The sequence below is a fragment of the Rattus rattus genome, chromosome 2, assembly GCF_011064425.1.
Source record: "Rattus rattus isolate New Zealand chromosome 2, Rrattus_CSIRO_v1, whole genome shotgun sequence".
NCBI lineage: Eukaryota > Metazoa > Chordata > Mammalia > Rodentia > Muridae > Rattus > Rattus rattus.
In genome coordinates, this window is record NC_046155.1 from 22,930,206 (window position 1) to 22,957,754 (window position 27,549).

At 40.1% G+C, this 27,549-nt stretch overlaps 1 protein-coding gene across 1 annotated transcript in view; it reads left to right on the plus strand.

The window, feature by feature from the left end:
- Trpm3 (transient receptor potential cation channel subfamily M member 3) overlaps positions 1-27,549 on the plus strand; it is an 851,352-nt gene that overhangs the window by 720,008 nt on the left and 103,795 nt on the right. The window contains 1 exon segment of the mRNA XM_032891718.1: positions 12,630-12,702. Within this exon segment, the coding sequence (XP_032747609.1) occupies positions 12,630-12,702 (73 nt within the window).

Sequence of the window (27,549 nt, forward strand, 5' to 3'; positions counted from 1 at the left end):
AATGGGATCTCCATAAAACTACAAAGCTTCTGTAAGGCAAAGGACACTGTGGTTAGGACAAACGGCAACCAACAGATTGGGAAAAGATCTTTACCAATCCTACAACAGATAGAGGCCTTATATCCAAAATATACAAAGAACTCAAAAAGTTAGACCGCAGGGGAGACAAATAACCCTATTCAAAAATGGGGTTCAGAGCTAAACAAAGAATTCACAGCTGAGGAATGCCTAATGGCTGAGAAACACCTAAAAGAAATGTTCAACATCTTTAGTCATCAGGAAATGCAAATCAAAAACAACCTGAGATTTCACCTCACACCAGTGAGAATGGCTAAGATCAAAAACTCAGGTGACAGCAAATGCTGGCGAGGATGTGGAGAAAGAGGAACACTCCTCCATTGTTGGTGGGATTGCAGACTGGTACAACCATTCTGGAAATCAGTCTGGAGGTTCCTCAGAAAATTGGACATTGAACTGCCTGAGGATCCAGCTATACCTCTCTTGGGCATATACCCAAAAGATGCCCCAACATATAAAAAAAGACACGTGCTCCACTATGTTCATCGCAGCCTTATTTATAATAGCCAGAAGCTGGAAAGAACCCAGATGCCCTTCAACAGAGGAATGGATACAGAAAATGTGGTATATCTACACAATGGAATATTACTCAGCTATCAAAAACAATGAGTTTATGAAATTTGTAGGCAAATGGTTGGAACTGGAAAATATCATCCTGAGTGAGCTAACCCAATCACAGAAAGACATACATGGTATGCACTCATTGATAAGTGGCTATTAGCCCAAATGCCTGAATTACCCTAGATGCCTAGAACAAATGAAACTCAAGACGGATGATCAAAATGTGAATGCTTCACTCCTTCTTTAAAAGGGGAACAAGAATACCCTTGGCAGGGAAGAGAGAGGCAAAGATTAAAACAGAGACTGAAGGAACATCCATTCAGAGCCTGCCCCACATGTGGCCCATATATATACAGCCACCCAATTAGACAAGATGGATGAAGCAAAGAAGTGCAGAAGTGTAGATCGCTCCTGAGAGACACAGCCAGAATACAGCAAATACAGAGGCGAATGTCAGCAGCAAACCTCTGAACTGAGAATAGGACCCCCGTTGAAGGAATCAGAGAAAGAACTGGAAGAGCTTGAAGGGGCTCGAGACCCTATATGTACAACAATGCCAAGCCACCAGAGCTTCCAGGGACTAAGCCACTACCTAAAAAGACTATACATGGACTGACCCTGGACTCTGACCTCATAGGTAGCAATGAATATCCTAGTAAGAGCACCAGTGGAAGGGGGAAGCCCTGGGTCCTGTTAAGAATGAACCCCAGTGAACTAGACTGTGGGGGTAGGGCAGCAATGGGGGGGAGGGTGGGGAGGGGAACACCCATAAGGAAGGGGGGAGGAAGGGATGTTTGCCCGAAACTGGGAAAGGGAATAACACTAAATGTATATAAGAAATATTCAAGTTAATAAAAAAAAAAAAAAAAAAAAAAAAAAAAAAAAAAAAAAAGAACTTCAAGACACTGAAGAAAGAAATTGAAGAAGACCTCAGAAGGTGGAAAAGATCTCCCATGCTCATGGATTGGCAGGATTAATATAGTAAAAATGGCCATTTTACCAAAAAGCGATCTACAGATTCAATGCAATCCCCATCAAAATACCAATCCAATTCTTCAAAGAGTTAGACAGAACAATTTGCAAATTCATCTGGAATAACAAAAAACCCAGGATAGCTAAAACTATCCTCAACAATAAAAGGACTTCAGGGGAATCACTATCCCTGAACTCAAGCAGTATTACAGAGCAATAGTGATAAAAACTGCATGGTATTGGTACAGAGACAGACAGATAGACCAATGGAACAGAATTGAAGACCCAGAAATGAACCCACACACCTATGGTCACTTGATTTTGACAAAGGAGCCAAATCCATCCAATGGAAAAAAGATAGCATTTTCAGCAAATGGTGCTGGTTCAACTGGAGGTCAACATGTATAAGAATGCAGATCGATCCATGCTTATCACCCTGTACAAAGCTTAAGTCCAAGTGGATCAAGGACCTCCACATCAAACCAGACACACTCAAACTAATAGAAGAAAAACTAGGAAGCATCTGGAACACATGGGCACTGGAAAAAATTTCCTGAACAAAACACCAATGGCTTATGCTCTAAGATCAAGAATCGACAAATGGGATCTCATAAAACTGCAAAGCTTCTGTAAGGCAAAGGACACTGTGGTTAGGACAAAACGGCAACCAACAGATTGGGAAAAGATCTTTACCAATCCTACAACAGATAGAGGCCTTATATCCAAAATATACAAAGAACTCAAAAAAAAGTTAGACCAAGAGGGAGACAAATAACCCTATTCAAAAATGGGGTTCAGAGCTAAACAAAGAATTCACAGCTGAGGAATGCGAATGGGAGAAACACCTAAAGAAATGTTCAACATCTTTAGTCATCAGGGAAATGCAAATCAAAACAACCCTGAGATTTCACCTCACACCAGTGAGAATGGCTAAGATCAAAAACTCAGGTGACAGCAAATGCTGGCGAGGATGTGGAGAAAGAGGAACACTCCTCCATTGTTGGTGGGATTGCAGACTGGTACAACCATTCTGGAAATCAGTCTGGAGGTTCCTCAGAAAATTGGACATTGAACTGCCTGAGGATCCAGCTATACCTCTCTTGGGCATATACCCAAAAGATGCCCCAACATATAAAAAAAGACACGTGCTCCACTATGTTCATCGCAGCCTTATTTATAATAGCCAGAAGCTGGAAAGAACCCAGATGCCCTTCAACAGAGGAATGGATACAGAAAATGTGGTACATCTACACAATGGAATATTACTCAGCTATAAAAAAAACAACGACTTTATGAAATTAGAGGCAAATGGTTGGAACTGGAAAATATCATCCTGAGTGAGCTAACCCAATCACAGAAAGACATACATGGTATGCACTCATTGATAAGTGGCTATTAGCCCAAATGCCTGAATTACCCTAGATGCCTAGAACAAATGAAACTCAAGACGGATGATCAAAATGTGAATGCTTCACTCCTTCTTTAAAAGGGGAACAAGAATACCCTTGGCAGGGAAGAGAGAGGCAAAGATTAAAACAGAGACTGAAGGGACACCCATTCAGAGCCTGCCCCACATGTGGCCCATATATATACAGCCACCCAATTAGATAAGATGGATGAAGCAAAGAAGTGCAGAAGTGTAGATCGCTCCTGAGAGACACAGCCAGAATACAGCAAATACAGAGGCGAATGTCAGCAGCAAACCACTGAACTGAGAATAGGACCCCCGTTGAAGGAATCAGAGAAAGAACTGGAAGAGCTTGAAGGGGCTCGAGACCCCATATGTACAACAATGACAAGCAACCAGAGCTTCCAGGGACTAAGCCACTACCTAAAGACTATACATGGACTGACCCTGGACTCTGACCTCATAGGTAGCAATGAATATCCTAGTAAGAGCACCAGTGGAAGGGGAAGCCCTGGGTCCTGCTAAGACTGAACCCCCAGTGAACTAGACTGTCGGGGGGAGGGCGGCAATAGGGGGAGGGTGGGGAGGGGAACACCCATAAGGAAGGGGAGGGGGGAGGGGGATGTTTGCCCAGATACCGGGAAAGGGAATAACACTCGAAATGTATATAAGAAATATTCAAAGTAATAATAAAAAAAAAAAAGAAAAAAAAAAGAGAAAAAAAAAAAAAAAAAACAAAGTAATTAGATTCCCCCTAGGTCATTTTATGTTTCTGCTATATTTCCCTGGGTGCATTTTTTACTTTCCTGTATTGAGTGTAGTTTAATATACATAGAACCAAAGATTCAGACCTCTTGATGAAATATATTTTGGGGTATTCTATGCTGCTCTGATTCTCAGATTTTCTTACTTATATCAAATCTCAGTAAACAATGATTATAAGTCATACACCCACCCTCCTTCACACAGTACCCATTTAGTCTCTCAACAATAGCACAGCATCCAGTAGACTCTTGTGCTAAAATTGATTCTTAACACTTGTGAGGCATAGCCTACTTCTCTTTAAATTTTCCATTTTCTTTAAATCAGTCATTTAAACCCAACCATTTGGTGATAGTTTATCCACTCAACAAATGTTTACTGAGCAAGGACCAGGACTCCTTCCTTGAAATGAGTCTCTTGTTTATATAAAGAAACGTGTGTGTATAGGAGTAATGGCAGGCAGAAAGTGAAGTCCCCCAAAGCCTCACAAAATACCAGGAGCACAAAGCAAAGGTGAGAGTCACTCCTGGGTATATAGGAACGTTTCTTAAAGTGGCTCATGTGGAGTGGAAGACCACCTGTAGAGAGTTGACCAAGAAAAGGGAACAGGAGTCCACTAAGAAGAAACCGAATAGACAAAAACTGAGAAACCAAGCCCACCAGAGTCTTCAAAAAGAAGCAGCTCGCCCCACATAAATGGGACATCTGGTATGTAGGCATGAGTTATAGCTGTAGATAATAGAGATGGCAACAAGGGGCATGACAATGAGTGTGCAAGTCAACAAGAGATGAACCTAAAGAACAAGCCGGGAGTACAACGCCTGCTTGAATTTTTTTATAGAGAGATGGAGGCTACTAAAAAAATTAATACAGAAGATTACAGACTAGCTTTATGCGGAAGAAACAGGAGATGAGAGAAAGGTTTAGAATCAGGAAGAGGGAGAAAAAATTTCTCCAGTGGGAGAAAAAAATTGAAGGTGCTACAGGCTGAACCCAGGCTTCAAAGACTGGGACAGAGCAAGGGGAGTGAAGAGGACGCAGAAGCAGGGTTGGATGTAGCATTTTTCGATATGACGTCACCTGCTGCACAGACTCTCTCATGTCCCCTTATGAGGATGCCAGCCCTGGGAAGGCACAGGTCTTTTCTGTTTGTTTCATTACTGTACCCTCTACACTCAGAGCACCAGGTAGAGATGCTTAAGAAAGCAGCCTAGTGAATTAATGTCATGCAGGGCTTGGGTTTGAGAAGTACAGAAACCAAATTTCTAACTTGTAAGGGGGCACAACATGAAAATAAAGACAAGCAGTAAGGCTGGGTTGGTTGCTAGGTTGGAGGGGTAGAAATAAGGGGAGAGTGTAAATTGTAAAACTCCACTTCCCTTCTGTATAAAAGCTGTAATTTTACCTAAGGTCTGGCCATTTGTCCAGGAAAAAGGCTGAATTTGGAGGAAAACTTTTTTCAACGAAATGTTTTCCACATTGATTCTTTTGTGGAAAGAATTCTTTTATTCCACTCCACACGAGTCATTTTAAGAAACTTTTCTAAATACCCAGGAGTGACTCTCACCTTTTCTTGGTGCTCCTAGTATTCTGTGAGGTTTTGTGGGACTCGACTTTCTGCCTGCCATTACTCCTATACACATGCTTTTCCTTTTATAAGCAAAAGACTCATTTCTAGGAAGGAGTCCCGGCCCTCGCTCAGCTTGCTTTACTGAGCATCTGGTAGACTGGGTTAGTCTTCCTGAATCCCATGATGCTTTGAAAGTCACACAAGTGCTAGAGTTAATGTTAGTGTTCATGTTGAAAATGTCAGTGCTACAGTAAATTTTTAAAAAGTCAGCCTTTGCTAAATTATCTACACTTTTATGTTATATTGTCTATAAGATAGTCAGGCTAACATTCTTTTGAGTTAAAAATTTTATTACACTTACACTTCTGATATTTGAGAAAATGTGAGGCATGTTGAGTCCTTTTCTGCCCCTTAAATAACAGAAAGAAACAAAATGAACCAAACTGCATATGCGTTTTAATTTTTTCTTTTACTGCCTAGCATGTAGGCAGAGAAAAGAGGATAGAATGAGAGGGAAATGGAATGTTTTCCATCATGGATGAAATCTTAACAGCAAGAATTAGAGTTTCAGGGGTTGGGGATTTAGCTCAGTGGTAGAGCACTTGCCTAGCAAGCGCAAGGCCCTGGGTTCCGTCCTCAGCTACGGAAAAAAAAAAGACAAAATAATAAAAAGAATTAGAGTTTCGGAATCATGACAGGAAAAGAGTACATGCTGTAAAGTTAAATATTTTTTTCAGATATGATCAGAATCAAGATATGCAAAGGAAAGAACTAGGGCACTGGACAGAAAATCAGTGAGGGAGCATTTGCCCAGAGCAGCTGCCCCGAGAACCTCCATTCCACAAGCTTTATCCTCAAGATGCTTCACCCCATCCACTGTGGACATGAGAATGCTCACTGGAGCAATATTTAAGATACTAGAGATAGAGACTGGCTAAATTCACTTCAGTACATGCATAATCATGAAACATTAGGCCAAGGGCAAAACTTGATGGCCACCTCTGCAGCTGTTCTTCAGAATAAACAACCAAGTGGAAAAGCAAAGAAAAGAATAGAGTATAAGGCTATTAATACTCAAAGCGGTAGAGGGCAGCTGTATGAAATTAATTTTCACCTCAAGTTTTAGAAGTTTTAGAATAGTGATAACAATATGGTATCTCAGGGCAGTAGAGGAAAATTACAGTGCACAACACATCTTTGGAGTCCCGAGCTCTCCTTGATGCACCTTTGGCCTCTCCTGAAGGCAACCGGGCTCCCAGTGTCAGCCCCGGGTCCTTGTGTTTTAAATAACAGTGTGCCAGGATGGGACATGGGCACACTTCAATTTTCAAAAAGAGTGCCACAAAGTCCTTTCATGCAATACCACCTCAAGCTCCTTAGCAACAGTACCATGCACATCTTCAAGCCTCCCCAAAAAAAAATGCCTTAGAAACTCCCCACTCATCACTGTCTTCCCCCTCCTTCCCCACCTCCGCATATGTTGCTAAGAAAGCCTGATAATCTTGCATTTCAGGGTAAATTTAACATGCCAGTCTACTGCATCAGGAGGATTTCCATCTGAAATGTGATTCCCTAATTATGCAGTGAGGTTTAGGCATCGGGAAGGTGAGCAGATGTGCAAAGAATCCCATTTGATACTGAGTTTGTTCATATTTTTTTTTTAAAACAATGAGCGGAAATGCTACCCAAGTTCCCTCCACTTGCTATCAATTAAATGCTTGGTGTGCAGTAATGTCTTTCAGGCCATGGCAGCCCTGGGGGAAGGACTTAACTTAAACAATTAGCCAAATTATCACTTCTGCCCTCAGGTTTCTTCTCCAGCAGGATGCAAATTTTCTTTCATTCTGGAATCCCTTCTTGAGTTCAGAACAGGCTAGAGCCACTTCTCATCTTCCCCTGGAGTCTATGGGGTCATCAGCAACTACTAGGGAGAGCATCCAGAAGGCTGTGAGAAGGAGCACTCTGTGGATATCTAACTTGGAGTGTACCACCTCCTAGAAGCCCCTGTCAGAGATCCACCTGTGACCATAGCTCACACAGCACATAAATGGGTTTTGTTTGACCTCTTTTCTTATATTTTATTTCAAGTGCCTATGGAGGTATGTTGTTAGTCTTTTGTTGCTGTGATAAATACCTGATTGCAAGAAGAAAGAGAGAAAGAAAGAAAGAAAGAAAGAAAGAAAGAAAGAAAGAAAGAGAAAAGAAAAGGAAACAAAAGAAAAGAAAAACTAAAGCAGAGATTTACTTTAATTAGTTGTTTTAGTCCATAGTCTGTTGGCTCCGCCGCTGTAAGCCAAAGATAGGGGAGAACACTATGACCGTGTTGTGGTAGGAGAGATTGATAACCATCTTAGAGGACATCCAGGAAGCAGAGAGAGGGACCATGGGACAAAGCAGCACCCAAGATCCATTCACCAGTCATCTACTTCCTCCAACAAGGCCCCATCAACTAATGTTCCCACAACAGCATAAAATACCAGAGAACCAAGCTTTTAACACATGAGCCTGGGGAAGAACATCTCAAACTCAAACCAAACCAGAAGGTCCTCCAGTTCACACCATTTGCCTCACAGTCACCCCAAGCTCTAACCCCCAGATATAAGCTGATACAAAGGAGGAAGGTAGTGATACTGTGCTGTTCCTCCTTTCGCTTCTTACCGTCTATAGATGGGGACAGGTGGGTGAGGTGCTCCTGGATTTCAGTCCGAGTTCTCCAGAGAGATTTTGTTTGACCTTTGTTTCTGATTAGGTCAAGCGGAAGATGTCTGAGGCAACTGGTAATTTAACAATCTATGATTCTGTCTACTCACTCTATCCCAGTGACAAGTCTTTAGAATCATTTCCTAGAAATCCTGCATTGTTTGTTTCCCATAGAAGTGAAAATAGGCAAGCACTACTATTATCCCACTTTATAGACAGGGGACATTGGTGTCTAAAACAGTAGAGTGTAACAGTAACCCATTATGGCCATCCAGATAACCTTTTGCATGAGTAATGTAGCTTTCTCTTTGTAGAAATTAAATATCTCCATTATTGGTAAGCACTCTTTGGGGAATGTCTTCTATATCAGAATGTACACACTATACCCAAAGTCACACAAAGGATCTGAATGTTCAAATGATAAAACCAAAAATTCATATGGCAGGTGTCCCCTGTCTTCATGAGGCTGTTTGAGAGTCACACATTCCTAATGCCAAACCCACGCTCTGCTATACCCCGCCAACATGGAAGTGTGCTTTTATCATTTGTTTTGTGCAAGGCTATCGTCTGACTTGTTAAATGGTCAGTTTTGAATAACGATTTAAGAGTCCTAGGCACAGAAAACTGAACCTTATTTATTTCTCCATCTAATCTAAATATTCATGGCAATGATTTGTTGATTGTGTGTTTTATATATCTGTCTTTATGTATATTCAGACATTTATTTCATTATATAAAATGAGGGGTTGAAGATACATATCACTATTCCTGACATATAAAAAATGCTCTCCCCAAAACAGGACATTTTCTAATTAGGAAAAGGCTGACATAGTTCACCTAGGCTGCTATAATCTAGGTGTCTTATACATGATGGAAATGTATTTCCCACAGTTCTGGATGCCAAGAAGCCCAAACTAAAAGTAACAAAGTTGTAGAAGCCACTTCCAGACCCCTAAGTGGTACATTTTGGCAGTGTCTTCACATAGTAGAAGGAATGAGACAATTCTCTTTGAGCTCTCTTCTAAAGATACTAATTTGTAGTAATCATTAATCAAGACCTAGCACCCTCAGAATTGCACCATATCCTATAACCCACCACACTGGCCTTCAGTTTCAGCATAAGAATTTAGGAAAGATTGGTTCGGTCCCCAGCTCCGAAAAAAAAGAACCAAAAAAAAAAAATTAAAGAATTTAGGAACGATAACAATCAAACCATGGATGGGGTGCATAAAGGAGGGTTATTACATAGCACATTCAGATAAAAATAATCTGAACTGAAGTATCATGTCCCATACAAAGACTTATTTTTGTAGACTCCAGGCACAAAACTCAAGCAGTGTTGCCTAATCAAAGCATATAACAACTAAAATCAGAAGCTTTAAAATAACTCCTTTTATGTAATGTTTGGCTATTTTAGTCATGTTGCTGAGACTTTATGAATGTGGCTTTTAATATTACTAGGAGACAATATTTAGGAACATATATGAGTATACATTTACATATATGAACTAGCAATTAGTGAAAAAAGAGAATTTGAAGGAGAACGGGAAATGTATCTGGGGGAGGGAGTGTTAGAGGGAAGAGAATGAAAAGAGAAATGTTATAACTAAAATACAATCTCAAATGAAATTTAAAAAACTATTTTAAAGTATTTAACACAAGGCACATGTGTGCATATGATCTGTGCTTTACCTCATATCTGGGAATAAATCTAAGAATTCCATTACATCAGGAAAAAAGAAATCTTGACCTATTATGAGATTCTCCTGTATTTTATATCAATTCTTACATACTTGTACATATTAAATCCATTTGGAACTTTACATGTGTGACATGTGAGATAGAAAAGAAATTTAAATTTTTTTAACCCAGAAAAGCAGTGTCCCAGCACCACTTAATGCTAAGGGCAGTGCTTCATACCCATGATCCTAGATATCAGGGGAGCTGAGACCTAAGTTGTAACTATAAGACAGCTATGTAACAAGACCCTTTATTAAAGAAAAGAGAATCGAGAGAGACAGGGAAGGGAAAGGAAAGGGGAGGGGAGAAGAAGGGAGAGGAGGAAAGGGAATGGAAAAGAACGGAAGGGAAGGATAGGGAAGGATAGGGAAGGGAAGGGAAGGGAAGGGAAGGGAGGGGAGGGGAGGGGGAGGAGGGAGGGAAGAAAGCCAAAGAGGGGAAAGAAAGGGGAGAAGGACAGAATGAAATAAGTGTCTTCCTTCCCATTGACTTTCAATGCCCCTTGGCAAATGTTCATGTGCGTGTAGGAATGTCTCCAGGTCATATTCTTTTTTCATAATTTACTCACTGTTCCCAATGCCAACATCAGACTGTTTTTAAGTTCTATGGTTTGATAAATCATCCGATGACCATTTTGTATGGTTATTAAGATTTGAATCCTAGGATCAATCTATCAAAGCCACAAAACACATTTGGAGTTTTTACTAAAATTACATCTAACTGTAAACTCACATAGTGAACACTGGCACATTTTAGTGTTGTATTTTCTGATCGGTTAACCAAGGACATGCATCATTTAGCAATCTTTCCTGTTCTTCAGCAAAGTTTACACTTTCCTATTATAAGATTCTTTATGAACATGGCAGGAAGTTTCCTTAAAATAGATTAAGCCTTGCTCTGTTATAAAAACCCTTCGCTAAGTTTTTCAGGCAAATGTTTGGTCCAAAACCATCTTTCAGCTCATCCCTGATAGAAACCAATGATATTTCACCACGAATCAGTGCTGTCTCCAACAATCAGTTGAAGTATGGATGAGGTCCTCTTTCCTGAGTTATTCACTAATGAGTCGTAGGAGTTCCTGGGGCATGTGTCCTTATGCCCTCTGTTCCTGTCCAACTGGATTCTGCCTCTAAAATGCTGCCCGTGCCACATGCTGATGCTGCTTGTCTCTGCCTTTCACACCTGGAAACTTCTCTCCACAGCCAGCATTCTACAAAGTGAAAAGGCGACGCATCTGAGGAGAGTCACTTCTCAGAACACACAATAGAAACAAATCTTGAGCTGTGTGCATCAATATGAATGCCACGATTTCCTGTGTGCCCATAAACGTTTCCTCCCAGAAACATAAACCTGGGCCTTTGGTGACCACAGTGAGTGCATATAAGTAACATTTCTTGGGTCTTTCTTTTAATGTCAGCAAATTTTAAGGCTATGAAGGGAATTCTTTAGTGCCATAAAAGTAGAGATTGTTCCCAATCGCCAGTTCGTGGTAGCAGTATCAATTGTTAGCACAAACATCTCCTCTACAATGAGTCTCTCAGCTCTCTCTTTCTCTTTCTCTTGTCAACAGTTAAGTCTCAGGGAAGAATTAGTTCCTCACTGATGTTTCCTCTCTCTCCTTCCTGTTATCCTTCCCCAGAGACTGTTTCTCTCCTATATTACCAAGGAAAAGCTGTTTCTTTACTGCCCTACCATCCATTTCTTACCATCTGGATATACTGCTAGATTATTCTAAAGGACATTCAAAGTCACTGAGAGGGACGGATGCTCACATGCATCCCAATGTCAAAACCCTGAATATGTCATACTTAAGGTTTTTATTGCTATTATAAAATACCATGACCAAGGCATCCAGGTGAGGAAAGGGTTTATTCCAGATTTCAACTCCGAGATCACATTCCATCACTGAATACACGGGCAGGAACTCAAGGCAGAACAGTGGAGGCAGGAACTGAAGTAAAGACCATAGAGGAAGGCTGGCTTGCTCCTCCTGGCTTGCTCAGCCTGGTTTCATTTTCCTTTTTGTTTATTATCATTTTAGTTTGTATGTATGGGCGCTTTGCACACATGCCTTTCTGTGCACCACATGAATGCTTGGAGCCTGCAGAGACCAGAAGAGATGGTCAGATCCCAAGAACTGAAGTTACAGAGAGTTGCGAGCTGCCATGTGGGTGCTGGGAATTGAAATTGGATCCTCTGGAAAGGAGCCAGTGCTTTTAACCACAGAACCATGTCTTCAGTTTCAGAGGCCCACTTTATTATGAACTCTAGGACCACCTGCCCAGGAGTGGCTCTGCCCACAGTGGGTTGGGTCTTTCCACATCAATCATTAAACAGACTTGCCTATAGGGTATTCTCATGGAGAAATGTCCGCAGTGAAGAGTCCTTCTTCCCAAATATGCCTAACCTGGGTCAAGTTGACAAAAACCAACCAGCACAGATGTCTGTGGCTAAGGAGTGAGGGTAGAGATGGCTATAGTGTGCACGTGTGCACACGCAATGGACTGTTTTCTACAGAACATAGTCATCATCTAGCTTTAAGCAGTTTCTCACTCATGGCCTGGGTTACAATTTACTTATTTCATCAATCCTAAACATCTCATTTGATAACCACAATCCATGCAGTTACGTAAGATGGTCCCTACTAGAAAACTATTGACACCTTTCTCAATCAATCGAAGGGCCCACTCCTCTGATTCTCATGTGTGCTTACCCTGTGGTTAAGAACCTAGGTCAGAAATAGTAAAATAGTCACTGCCCATAAGTGGTTTCATTCTTTTGATTTCTCTCTGGAGGAAGATGTGATGTTGTTAATTGTCTCCTTTTCTCAAATTGTAGATCACAGTGTTTCGAATGGGATCAGAAGGCCACCAGGACATTGATTTAGCTATCCTGACAGCACTACTCAAAGGTAAGAGTCCCTCTGTCTACATAATACAAAGAAAATGTTAATGGATTAATATAGATACCTTGTGTCTCCTATTAATGGATATAACCCCAAATGTTGTTGTATCACGTCCAATTACTGACAGCCAGCACACGACCCATGTAAGACACTGTTACCACTCTTGAAGCCTTCTAATACAGACAAGTTGCATGGGACTCAATTTTGCAAGTTTTGAATACAATAACTCATATCCATTAAACCATAAAAATCCAGACCAAAAAAGTTAATGTAGTATGTAAAATACTAAGTTATCTGAAGTTATGTAATAACTACTATTACTTTCATTTCAAGGCCACCTAATGTGTTGGTAGGTGTGTGTGTGTGTGTGTGTGTGTGTGTGTGTGTGTTTGTGTGTGTGTGTGTAAAAATCAAATATAATTAATAGGAAATCAGAGATAAAAACTCAGCCTTAACTGAGCATTAGATTGAACTCGAAGCTACCTGTTGACCATGATAAACATAGTAATACTTGGTTTATTGAAGTTTAATTCCTAAGATGAATATTAGTCCTGCTCTCTAGCCCTACTCCTTCGAAGACATCACACTACCTCATCCTTGGAGCCAGAACTAAGTAAAGGCCAGTTCCTTACAGGTTCTGTAGATTAAATCTCCTATTAGTATGCCTTGATATGCAAACTACACTTGACAAAATTCTTAAAGTATTTAAATAAATAGATGAAAGATAGGCCTGGCCTATTCAGCTACTTAGGCTCTAAAATTCAGACCAGAAGTACAAGACGAACAAGCTGCAAATGGTTTTGCGTGTGGTCCTCAGCTGCAAACATCTGTGTTCTCGCTTAGCCCCATAATTCAGCGGTACCAATCTCACCTGGCTCGTCCTTGCCGAGCCACAGCCTCCATAGAGTAACATCTCAATGAGAGCAGTAAAGCTGTCTTACTCGCTCACCTTCTCAGCTCTGTACTTAATCCCACTTCACGCAGCATTCGATTTTTGTTGGCTAAAGAAATGAACATATTGCTCAGTGGTCCAGTGACGGATTTGATATTCCATAACTCCTAGCTGAACGGGCAGTTACGTCACTCTTCATTACTAGTCTATTACTCTTCTTTCACTCTTGTTATTTTCCTGAAGACTTATTATATGACAGCGACTGTGCCAAGCTCTTTGTGACTACATTAATCATGGCAGAACTCCATGATGCCAGAACTAATTTAATCTCCCTTTGCCAGTGGAGTAAGAAAAGCTACAAGGGATGAAGTAACCTGTGAAATAATGCAACACTAATTGTTAACTCTCAACTAAACTACATATCTGACTTCTCCCCATACCACATGAGACTCCTGGACAAACGTGATTGACACTCTTCCCTATCCACTCCCTGAGTGTCCATATGCACTCACTAGCCTCCTAATCACCCCTCCAGGAGCTTCCCTCACAGTGTGTAGTATATCCCAGGTCAACATATGGTCACTCACAATAGAGGCCATCACTAACTTAATTACATGAGGAACATCCTCCTTATCATAAATGATTCCAAAAACAAGCTCACGATTCTCATTCTTCTTCCCCTCCACTCTATTCCATATTTCTTTTATACATTCCGTGACTGAATTCTTAGTTTCTCACTGCATTTTATAAGTCATAAGCCATGATGTAAGTGAGATTTATACAATGACTTTTGTGTGGTTGTGTAATGTTATTTTCATGGTTCTACTCATGCCCATGAGATATTTCTTTTTAACCAGAAGTATAAACACTGAGAAGAAGAATTGGGGACTTGGGGTCCATGCATAGGCTGAACCACAAGACACACTCTGGCCTTTATGTTTTCTTTATCAAAGGCAAAGCTAAAGAATGATACAATAAACTCTAATGTTTTCTATTCTCATAAAGATAATGAGGAAAGTAATAATATCAAGAAGTAACATTTGTTGAAAGCCCACTATGTGCCCAACACTGTGAAAAGCTTTTAGTGCATTTATTCTTTGATTCTGAACAATAGTTAGACTACCAGTTCATCATGAGCCTCACTTATAAATAGGGAAATTGAGGCATAGAACTAGTCAGCATGTGCTCAAGAGAAACTAGCTAGCAAAAGGTTCAGCCCAAACTTGAGAGCTCGTGTATACAACCAAGATACCCTTATTCCATTGATAAAAACAAATGTCCATGAACAAAACTCACAGCAAATAGGGAAGGGATTAGAATATCAGTAAAAGCAGTAACCATGACCATTCAGTGAAAACCCTTGTTTTTAGAAATTTATGAGATTAGAAATTATGTATCATCTTCATGTCAGCCCTAGAGTTCATTTATCATACTGTAGAATACCTATTTTCTAGGGGGAAGAGACAGCATAGTAGTTTACAAATAAAGTACAGTTTATGTCATAATCAAGTACACTTTGACAATTTGAAGTTAAGGTATCTGGGGTAATATTTACATAGACAATATGCAATGAAATTGAATATTTTCTCTTCTAATCTATTTTTCCCAGATGCTGATTGTACCCTACTAAATTGATTTCATGGGTCATAAACCTGCATCTTAAAACGTACTGCTATAGAGGAGATGAAAGGAAATTTTGATTGCTCTAAGAAAGTAACGTTTCTAATCACTATAATGAACATTATTTATGCAGCAGTTATGCTAACGGGAATTTGTGCCATTAAAGATTATAGTGTGTCAACTCTATTTTGCAAAGACTTCTAAATGCTCCCTGATACTGACCTACTTGATTTGGAAAGGGAATCGGGCCTATTTTTGGGTGACTTCTTTGATGATCAAGCATATATGCATAATTACATCCATTTTAAATCTTAAGTTTATTATATTCCTCCTACGTGTTTAGCCAAGGCAAGTAATGGACCTAACACTTAATTTTTACAATTATATTTAATTTTCAATTATGTAATGCTCAGGGGTTATTTGTAAAGTCCAATTTTTATTCTAAGACATCTCTGAGAAAACCAGTAGTTATTATTGGAACAGAGCCAGGAAACAAACCACTGCTCCATAAATCCACTGGGAAAAAAAGGAAGGCAGATGGGAAACCAGGTGGCCATGGGGGAAATATATCTTTGCTTCCCTTGTTTTTGAGCTATTTGATTTAGTTTTCTTGTATTTGAATTTATAGTAGTGGATTCAGTCCTCTGATTAGCCTGTGCATAGGAATGCAAAGAAGTAAATATAGTAAAGACCAGTGTCCCCACACCTTAGACAGATGACTTTCCTATAAAGCATGTCAAGATCCATCTTTCCTTGTAATTACAGCAGAGAGATTCCAAGAAGAATGGGGATTGTTTAATTCTGATAAGAGCCCATCTTTGAATGTATCACTGTGACAAGGGAATCACAGAAATGCTGAAACTGTTAAATGGGAGGTAGGCAGCTTGTCCATGGCCAGGTTCTACAGATAGAAAGGGCAAAGAAAGGAAATCCAAAATGACTTTTTTAAACTGTATATTTCCACAGTTGTCTTGAAAGTAGTACTAAGGGTCAAAGGGCATTAAACTTCCTGAACTGCAAATACTCAAGGATAAATCCACTGTGGGTATATGCTTTTATTCAGTGCCAATGCATGGTGTGCTACAAAGTATAATGTTTCATTCAGCAGACAAAGCCAGGAACCAGGTCAAATAAATACTAACAAGCGTTCAAGCATTCACACAAACATTTACCAAGCTCCCAGCAGATGTAGGTGATTATCGTGTGCATTTATTATTATCAGTATTACATTCTTCAGTTTTAATAGTCTGTCCTTGATCATTTCTAATATTTTGTGGGAAAGTATAATTCACCATCTTTCCCCCCTAAGACCTAAGCCTATTAGTTATATTAATTATATGTATTATAAAGGTGCAAGCACCCAAGCATTCTTCACGTACTCCTCTCACCTCTACCCTCACCCACTACCACCTTCTCCATATGACACTGCCGTGAAGCCACAGGGTCAATGGGCATGATGCCTTACAGCAGCAAGACTGGTGACCACACTCAAAGCACTACTTTCTCTTGACTCAAAATTCGTTTGACCTCACTGAGCTGCAGTCTCCTCCTCTTTGAAGCTAAGATAATATTGGTAGCCCTCTTGCTGTCGTGGTGATCACCTTAATTGATAGTAAGAATAAAGCACTTTAATCCAGTAGCTGGAAAGATCCTTTACTACATGGTGGTCTGAGGATGAAAATGATGGTGGTGGCGGTGGTGATGATGATGGTCATGGTAGCGGTGCTGCTGCTGATGCTGCTGCTGGTGGTGGTGGTGGTGGTGGTGGTGATTATGATGAGCTGAAAATGAGAGGTCACATCTGTCTGCACATGCCATGTATACACATGTACACAATTTCTACCACATAGGAGGAATGCAATGTGTATTTGTTGACCTCGTGGCGCCTTTCTTGTTTGGTTTGATGTAAAGGACATCTGAGGAGGCTGCAATGGATGCTCTCTGAGGCCAATTCACTGCCTTCCTTCATGGTTCACACTCACCACATAGCTATTTCCATTTGTGAAAAAAGACTTTGAAAATCGCCCAGGGTACTGAGATATCCTCCATGTCCAAAACCCATTGGAATTATAATAGGCTAAATGTGAAAGACTCCATAAGTTACAAAGTATAAGTTTAAGGTTGAGTATAGGAAGCATTGAGTATACACATGTGGGTCCTGAATGAAGCATAAAGGAAGGGAATCTAGAAAACAGTGAAGCACACACTACTCTGCCTTTATATAAAATTTTTCTTATGGAAAGATTATTGTCATGAAAAAGCAAACACATCTAAGAGCAATAACCTGGTCTAAGGTAGACAGCAATTTCAGACACTAATGTCCGTGGCAGGGAGCATGTCATACAATAAAAAGAACTCAAATCCTTTTATCCCCTTCATTTGGATAAAACTTTATCATTCACAGAAAATTTGTCATCTAATCTTCACAGTTCTTTGGGATAATTTATTTCCAAACTGACACTTTCTTGGTCATCAAAGTGGCAGAGTTAACAATGATGTTAGTGCCTCTGGAATAAACCAAGAATGACCAGTCAGAATGCCAGTACCCTGGCTACAAATGTCGCTCCCATACCAAGTTTCCAGATAAAATCTTGTACTTGTATGCTGTGTATATCCTCTCTCTCTCTCTCTCTCTCTCTCTCTCTCTCTCTCTCTCTCTCTCTCTCTCTCTCTCTCCTTTTCTCTCAGCATTCAGCAAAATTGCTGACAAATAGCAGAAATTTGATAAATACTATTTATTAATAGAAATGAAGTTATTTTCCCATATCAGTCAATAACCAGTTAAAGTCACATTAACAGCACCCTTACCTGTGAAAGTCATTGGCGAGGGATCTATCCTCTCGGGTCAATGATCTACTGAATGACAAACAGACATACTCCTCAGGATGACTGCAAACTCCTGAAAAACTTCCTTCCACTCTCGTGCTCTCTCCTGCCTTCTAGTTCTTAATTCCATGTGTTACTTGGTTTCTTCATCCAAGAAGTCAAAGTATAAAAACAAGAAGATGAAGCTTACATTCAAGGTGTTTCATAAACTGTAGAGTTTTCTAGAAACAGCCATGGATAGAAGAGGTTTAGTCGTCTGTAATGCAAATGTCCGGTGACTCCATGGTTGACATTCCCAGGTGGTATACACCGGACCCCTGTGGCCCCTCCATGTTGACTTCCCAACATCGCGGCATCTCTCAGGTTCCCAACACTCCTGCTCACATTGCTCACTGCCTTTCCATGCATCCCTCTGAGAATGAAGTAAACCCTCTCCCTTCAAACAGACTGCTTCCTCCCTAGTTTCTGCTTCCCCCCTTACTCCAGGTCCAACTGCTCTGTGTGTTTCCACTTGTGTTTGGAGGCTGAAGTAGATCCAGGGTTGGAATAAATCCAAGTCTCTTACTCTTTCTTTAGCACCATGTGGCCATTTCTAAATATTAATAATATCAATATTTAGACACTGTCGCTTTTTCCTCAGAAAATAAGCATCCTCTCTCTTTGTAACATGTGTGTCTTAGTTATGTTCCCATTTCTGTTGAAGACACACCATAACTGAGGCAATTTACAAGAGGAAGGATTTCTTTGGGGGCTCATTGTTCCAGAGGATTAGCGTCCATGACCATCATGGCTGGAAGCCTATCAGTAGGCATAGTGCTGAAGCTGGAGCTAACAGCTTGCATCTAATCCAGAGCACCAGGCAGAGAGAGAGAACTGGAAATGGCATGGGCTTTTTAAGACTCAAAAGCCACCCCTAGTGACACAGGTCCTCCAACAACGCCATGCCTCCTAATCTTTCCCAAACGGTTCCATAAACAGCAGACTACCCATTCAAGTATGAGGGCTCTTCTCATTCAAACCACCACAGCATACAAGCTTCTGATTTGGCCCAGGAACAACGCTCAAATGCTCGGGTCTGCAAACCCACCACTTCTGAACAGCTCTCTCTGAAGAACTCATTGATTGCTGTGACTTCCCAGCTTGCCTTATTTGAGAACAATGAATCGACATCAATGGTGCAATCAGTCACTGCCTCGTCTCAATTACATAATCATGTGTGACACCATTTTGCAATACGTAGCTTGTACTACTAGTAAAAATAATGAGGCCACGTGACTCCCCTGTTCCAGAAGTTCCTGGCCTCATCGCAACAGAGTACTCAAGGATAGACAAAGAGGTCTTGAACTGAAACAGACTTCCTGAAGCAGAAGCGTCCCTTCAAGTGGAGAGAGAAGGCGAAGGCGACTCAGCTGCTGAGCACATCAAACTCGGGAGCTGGGGCTCTGTGGGATGAGAAGAACTCATGCCAAATCGACAAACATAATGACGGGGTGTCCTGTGAACTGGCAGGGCATTTCTAGGAACCAGAGAGAAGGAGGGGGATCTGATAAAACATGGATCTTTCAGAGTCACGAGGCAGTTTATATTTTCCACACTTCTCAACCTCTTTAATGCTGGAAGCTAAACACCCCAGTTTGGTTTGCTTGTTTGTTTGTAGAGATGTTAGGATCATGTGACTATGTCGTGACCAATGGGATGAGACGATGACTGAGGTAAACTCTGTCTATACCTGGAAGGTGAGAACAGATAAAAAAAAAAATATTAAAAAAAAAAATAGCAGACCAGAAAAGAAAACTGAATTCAAAGCTAGAATCAAGCTGATTTACACTTTATGATGCTCAAAAGTCTTAGAATTTGGGACATCCAGAAATTCAAAAGGGGAGGTTTGGGAGGAAAAAACATGAACAAACTTGTTAAGTCTTTTTAAGATGCAGCAACCATAATGCCATGTCTTTGCCCACTCCCCCAAACCCTTCTAACTGAAAAGAAAAGACTTACTCTCTGAAGAAGCCAAAACAGAGTTCCTAGTATAGAGGACCAGATGCTAAAAGCAGGCTGAGATACAGTTCTGAAAGGAGACTGGGGACAGAAAACTAAATAAGCAAATGCTGAGACCTTGGCCTCCTGAGACTATGAGACTAGAGATTTTCATAGCAAACCTTAGAGGAATCAATGGCTCAACTTTGTAATGTGTTACTTTAGTAAAATAAAACAAAGCCATTGCACCCAAAGGAGGAGACAGAATGAGTAAAAGAAAAAACAACAAAAAGGATTCAAATCAATGCAACAATTCCAGAAAATATCCCAGAACCCTGGGGCATAGGTTTCTATAGTGCCTTGCTGGTAATTGCAGCAATTTTATTCATACAGTTGTAAAAACAAAGTCAGTCTTGACATATCATAAATAATCAGCTCAAAAGTAAGAATTTGTATTCTATTCTCACTCTCACATCAATCATGTTTCTCTACTTTACCTATTGTGCATACAACAGGAACACTTTCCCATGGTTCTCTGTTAACAAGGGGGAGGCTGGCGAAGGATTGGCTTCTTGTACTGCAGAAAGAGCACAACAAAGAGAACATGTTCATTTAAGTGAATTTTAGAAAAAGAAACACACAGAGCTTTTCAATATCATAAATGGTAAGCCACATAGGTCCATTCAACCTTTCTACTTGCATGTATTGTTGGGACTGTAATGGCATAAGGGTAATGATCACTGTAGACACTCTTGGCTTATATGTCACCAAAGAGACTGAGTACACATTTAAATATCTGACTTTGGGAAGTTGTTCTATAGTCTTTGGTCCACAAAAGACTAATTCTCAGCAACAAAATCAAAAGTGGAAACACTTCTTCAAAGTGAGTAGACTTTCCACTGAAAAACAACAGAGTCCAATCACGAAGAGGAAAATCAATCTAAAGCTTAATCACCGTTGTTTGTCATCCTTGGTAATGAGGAAAAGGGGGGGACAGATGATAGAGAAGCCCAGTTCTCTGCAAGAAAGACACCATAGTGAGAGGAGAAGGAAGCCACAGTTCCTGAAGAGCTATCAGCCAGTCGTGACCGGTGAAGACAGGAAACTAGTCATCAGGACAGGTGCAACAGTTCTGCGAGCTGCACGCAACCGAGTGCCAACATGTCCTCTTCTACCAGGCAACCTTGAGGAGAAGCCAGAGAAGCCTTATCGGGTTTCTATAAATAGGGGTATAATAGGTGTGGCTCATATGGAGAATTCCCAGTCTCCAGAACCTGAACAACCCAGCAAATGAACAACCAATCTTCTTCAAATTACATTCCTAAAAACAATCTCATTTTATAAACTAAACGTAGCGTCTCCGTCTTCATTCAGATGCTTGCACTGTAACAGCTTGACCTCCCTTGTTTATCATAACCTTGACAAACTTCGGCTCACTCGGAAAAGAGGCTGAAGAGAAAGCCAAAATGTAGCTTTGATTGACACCCCATGCTCTGTCGTAGAATCACTTCCAGTCTAAACTGGCAATTCTGACATGCATATGCCCTAGGAATTTAAGGACTATCTGAACTTAGTGTTCCGACTTTCCTCTTTTTGTGGAAAGTCCATGGCAGCCAGCCATTCACATTGACCACAGAAGATGCTGTAATAACGGTCTGACTGGTGAATTATGTAGGAGTGTTCCACAGACAGTAGCATTACCAACTGTATATTTACTAAACTACGATTAAGTTGCTAATAGTTATTATCAAGAGTACACTAAAAATCTTTGCATAATGCTTTCTTAGAATATTTCATGCATTATTTGACAATTTCATATATTAATATAGCATAGCTTTATCATATCCAACCTAAACTACCCCTTAACCTCCCATATCTGCCCAGCGTTTCCCCATCCTAAACTCACGTCTTCATTTCCTTAAATAACCCACTGAGTCCACTCAGTGCTACCTGCCTACCTGTGGGCACTCACCAGAGCATGAACAACTTAGCAGCAGCCACAGCCCTGAAGAAAAACAACCCCCCCTCCCATCCCCAAGAGTAAGTACTTGTCAATTGCTCTTCAGTTGAGAGGAGAACCTCTTGAGTTCTCCCAGCCATACTTGGAAATGGACTAGATTAGTTTTACACAACTCCTATGCAGGAAATTATGGCTGCTGTGGCCCAAGGACAGCAACGAGACCACAATGTTTCCTATGGTGGAAACCAGTGTACACTCCCACCAATAATGGATACAAATTTCTTTTCCCACATTCTCACCAGCATCTGCTGTCCTTTGATCACCTCTGAGTAGGGTGTAGAGAATCTCAAAGCAGCTGAAATTTAGGCTTCCCTTGTGGATAATGACTACATATTGTTAGTCGTTTGTATTCTTTCCTTTGAGAATTCTCTGCTCAGTTCTGTGGTGTTTTTTAAAATTCTTTCTTTGATATCCAATTTCTTCAGGTCTTCATATATTTTACATCAGAAATTCTCAACCTGTGGGTTATAACTCCTTTGGGGGGGTCAAATGACCCTTTTACAGGGGTCACCTAAAACCATCAAAAACCACAGATATTTGCATCATGATTCATAATAGCAAAATTACAATTATAAGTAGCAACAAAAATAATTTTATGGTTTGGGGTCACTGTAGCATAAAGTTTTGGCTACACCACTTTGGCTCTGGGTAGGTCACACACATGCACCCGCTCGGGCACTATCTGGAGTCATGAATGGGAGACACACAGAGAGAGAGAGGTGGGGGGAGAAGGAGAGGGAGAGAGAGAGAGAGAGAAGAGAGAGAGAGAGAGAGAGAGAGAGAGAGAGAGAGAGAGAGAGAGAGAGAGAGAGAGAGAGAGAGCAGTTAATTTTAAAATGCCTTGGCTACCCTCAAAGGCTGGGTAGTTCTTATCCTTCATCTGCTACCCTAGACCCAAATCTCACATCTCACACAGCTGGTTGGTTTTATCTCCTGCAGCTCCTTCATTCAGTCATCTTCTCTCCCCACCCCACCCTGCTCCATGGGACTCTCTATTCTCCTCCTCCCTCCTGCGTTCTAGCCTGCATAAATCTAAGGTTCCCAGCCCATCTTCCTCTGCCTAGCCATTAGCTACTGGCATCTGTATTGATCTATCAAAAACCAATAGGGGACAAGGACCTTCAGCGTTTGCACACACAGATTCCTGACTGAACCAAAGCATTAGAACCCATCTCTCAGGTCACCAGGTGAGGAACTAACTGCTTTAAAGGGTCACAGCATTAGAAAGGCTGAGAACCACTGTTCTAGATACTGATCTTCTATCAGAAATATATCTGGCAGAGATTTTTCTCCCATTCTGCATGGTAACTTTTTCTATATAGAAGTCTTTTAATTTCATGAACTCTCTTTGTCAATTACTTTGTCAATTTCCTGCTCAATTATAGTCTTATTCATAAAGTGCTTCCCTGTGCCTATATGTTCAAGTGTACTTTCTACAGTTTTCTGTAGGCATTTCAAAGTTTTGAGTTGAATCAGGCCTTTGATTCAACTACAGTTGATTTCTGTGCAAGGTGAGAAATAAGAATATAGTTTTTCCTACATGTAGATACCCAGTGTCTCCAGCAATAATACTGAAAATTCTTTTTCTCTAGTGTGTATTTTTTTCAAACTCAGGTGGTTCTACCTGTGTGACCTTGGGTTCACTTCCTCTATTGTGTCTCACTGACTGCATCTCTGTTTTAGTACCAGGGTCATGATGGTTTTGTACTGTGGCTTCATAGCACAACTTGAAATTGTGTGTGATGATACTTCCAAGAAGAGGTAATAACTCTTCTTCTTGGTCAGAATCGATTTTATCTAACCAGACTCTTCTGTGCTTCCATGTGAATCTCTATGAAGAAAGTCACTGGAATTTTGACTGAGATGGCATTGAAACTGTAAACCACTTTTGATAGGATAGGCTACTGATCCTGATCCATGAGCAAGAGTCTTCCCATCTTCTAATATCTTCCTTAGTTTCTTCCTCCTGTCTTTAAAGGTTTTATTATAGAGGGAGTATTCCACAGCCTTAGCTTGTTGGTCCTTAATATCTCTGGTTTATTACAAAGTATGCATTTTAAAGCTACTGAGAATGGAATTGTTACCTTGGTTTCTGTCTCAGTATGTTTGCATACCTACTGGATTTTGTATGTTAACTTTGTATCCTTTCACTTTGCTAAAACTGTTTATCAGTTCAGTTTTAAGAATTTTCCAACAGACTTTAAGGTCTCTTATGTATAAAATCATATTATTTGTAAGTAGACACTGATTTCTTCATTTCATTTTTACCCCTTTTATCTTCTTCTTTGACCTTATGACTACAGCTAAGGCATTACAGTGCAGGCTGGAAATTTTCACCAGTTAATCCATTTGAGACTTAGTTTTTTTTTAAGTAGGGGGATTTTTAATTACTGCTTTAATCTTAACCATCAACTATGAATCCGTTTAAATTATCTCAGGGCTGGAGAGAAGCTCAGTAGTTAAGAATACTTGGTAGATTTACAAAGGACCTACATTATGGTTCCCAGCACCAGCAGGATGACTCACAACCATGTAACTCCAGTTCTGGGAGAGTCAGCGCTCTCTCCTGGCCTCCATCTGTTCCACTATGTGTGATTCTCAAATACATGCAAAGAGAATATTCATATGTAGAAAATAAAGTAAATAAATCTTTACATTGTTTATCTCATTTTGATTTAATTTTAGTAGCCCATATACATTCAGAAAATCATCCGTTTCTTTTGGAGTTTCCAGTTTTGTAGAGAATGTAATTTAGATTTTCTGAAATACATTGATATATACTGTAATGGTTCCCTTTTCATCCCTAATTATATTAATTTGCATCTTCTCTTTAGTTTGGCCAAAGGTTTGTCAATCTTGTGTATGTTTTCAAAGAAACAATCTTTGTTTCTTTGATTATTTGAATTATCTGTATTTGTTAGCTTGTTTCCATTTCCACTCATTTCTGCTTCGATTTTAAGGATTTCCTTTCATCTACTGATCTGAAGTCTGACTGATTCTTTTGCCAGGGACATACAGTGTATCATTGGGTTATTTACTTGAGATCTTTCTTATTCTTAATGTAAACACTTACAGCTCTAAATTTCCCTTCTATGACTGCTTTCATTGTACCTCACAGGTTTTGAGATGCCGTTTTTATTCTCATTCAATGCTAGAATTTCTTTATTTCCTTCCTGATTATTCAATGACCCATTCATCACTCTTTAGTGTCAATCTCTCTAAGTTTGTATGTGGGGTGTTTTTATGGGGGGGGTGAGGCTGTTGCTATTGATTTGCTGTCTTTTTTCATTGTGATCAGGTAAAAATACAAGGTTATTTCAGGTTTTCTATATTTGTTGAGACTTGCTTTGTGCTCTGATATATTACCTATTGTCGAGAATATTCCATGGTCTGCTCAGAAGAACATATGTTCTACAACATTCGAAGGTGATAATCTGTAGATGTCCTTTTCATTGATTTAGCCTATGGTGTCATCTAATTCATCTATTTGACTGTTAAATTTTTGTCAGAAAGACATGTCACCTGGTCAGAGTGAGATACTGAAGTGTCCACTATATGATACTAGAGCTAATCTGTGACTTACATCTACTTGTATTTGTTTTATATAATTGAGCATAACCTATGTTCAGTACATATATATTTAAATAGTAATGCCTTTTAATGGATTTTCCCATTAATTGCTCTTTTCTTCCCAGTTATGGTTTAAAGTCTGTTTTTTCAGTTGTTGAATAGCAGTGACTGCTCATCTCCTAAGCCTATTTACTTGGAACACCCTCTTCAATCCCTTCATTCTAAAACAGTTTTTGGTGGTGACATGTTTCATGGGGGCAGAAAATGGGTGGTTCCTTCTCTCTATATCCTGTATGGCATAGTGCTTTAACCAATAATCATTTTCTATCGTATCAGCCTGCTTAATCTGCAAAACAATGTCTCAAGACAGATACTATTTGTTTTGTTTGGTAAAGAATTAAGCGTTGCAGAACTAAGACACCTCCCAATCACCACGGATAATAAATCAGCTATGCGCTCATTCTCTTTGAGCCAAAGAAGTTACAGCCCATAGGTGTCATCGCTACTTGTCTGCTACGTCAAAGACCAAAACCGAAGCAAGAAATACCCATCTGGCTGAGACCTCACTTAGTTCTCTAAGAGACCAGAGTGCCAGCCCTCAGATCAAAGATAATAGTCAAATTCCTGGGACACCACTATATATAAGGCAGGGTTTTCAATGCTGCAAAGTCTTCAGAGATATTTAAAACAGTTTCTCAATACTGTATAAATACAGTTCATAAAAGATAAGCAATATATTTTGAAAGCTCAGATGGAAAAGAACTCTGGGCTCAGAGAAAAACAAATGGCGGAGGTGTTTGAAGTGCAGTGCTACAGCTCAGAATGCACATAGAAAGCTATGTGCAAATCCCCGTCTACTCTACATACATAGCCCGAAAAGTTAGAAAGTGAAATGTAACTTCTTTTTCAGAGCGGTTTCAATGTGAGGAAAATGTGCAATTTAAAAACTCTATTAATACAGGAAGTTGGCACAAATAACAAACTGCACATAACAAAGTCCAAAGAAGGTTAGTTTTGCCCTCTCGGGTATAAATCTCTTTATCTGATCAATAATCTCTTAAGATGTACTTACAAACTACATCATTTGACTTATACCTTATTTATATCTATTTGCCAATTTGTATCTAGGGAGAAGGACGAATAATTTATAAAGAATCACTTGATAAAGTAAATATTACGTAAAGTGCTAGCTTGTGTGTTCTTATATTTACTGCATGATGGTTTAAGTCAAGAACTGTATTTATTATGATTGGTATCAGAGAGGGCAATCAAGGTAGACTGAATGGGTAGAATGTAGAGATGGGTGAAACCATTTAGAACCAGGATTTGTTATTCCAAAGAAAATGAATGCTGACTTCATTTGAAGTCATTTCAGAAAGTGCCAGAGCATATTAAGTGGTCCTTCAAAGGACTCTATTCAAACAGGAAAGTCTCTAATAAAACCCAAAGGAAAACGGAAAAATATATATGTAAATATGTCGGAGATTCTCCATTGAGGGCGGAGACTTTGACTCATCCTATTTCCCCAGTGCCCACAATAAAGACGAGCTGAGAAGCAGAGCTCAGTAAATTTTCTTGAGTAAATGACACCAGCCAGAAATCCAGGTCTCATCCCTGATGGTTCCTCTGTTCCGTGTCCCAACTGCACAGGCAGGAAAGTGAAGTAGGAATTTCTGTAGGAAGCCGATGTGCTGACACCGGCTGTCCTACCCTCAGGAGACGGAAGCAGAGAGCTTAAGGCTGAAGGCCAGTTTTGGCTACACAGCGAAACCTTATCTCAAAAGACAGCTGATGGTGGGAGCAACTGCAAACGCAGGCTGCCTGGGTTTGAATCTCACAGGCACAAGATTCCGTGCCTGGCCTTGCTCATCTGTAAAGTGGAGTAACAGAGCCCTGCGGATCATTGTAAGACTTCAATACATGAATTTTCAGCAACTGTGCTGGCTTC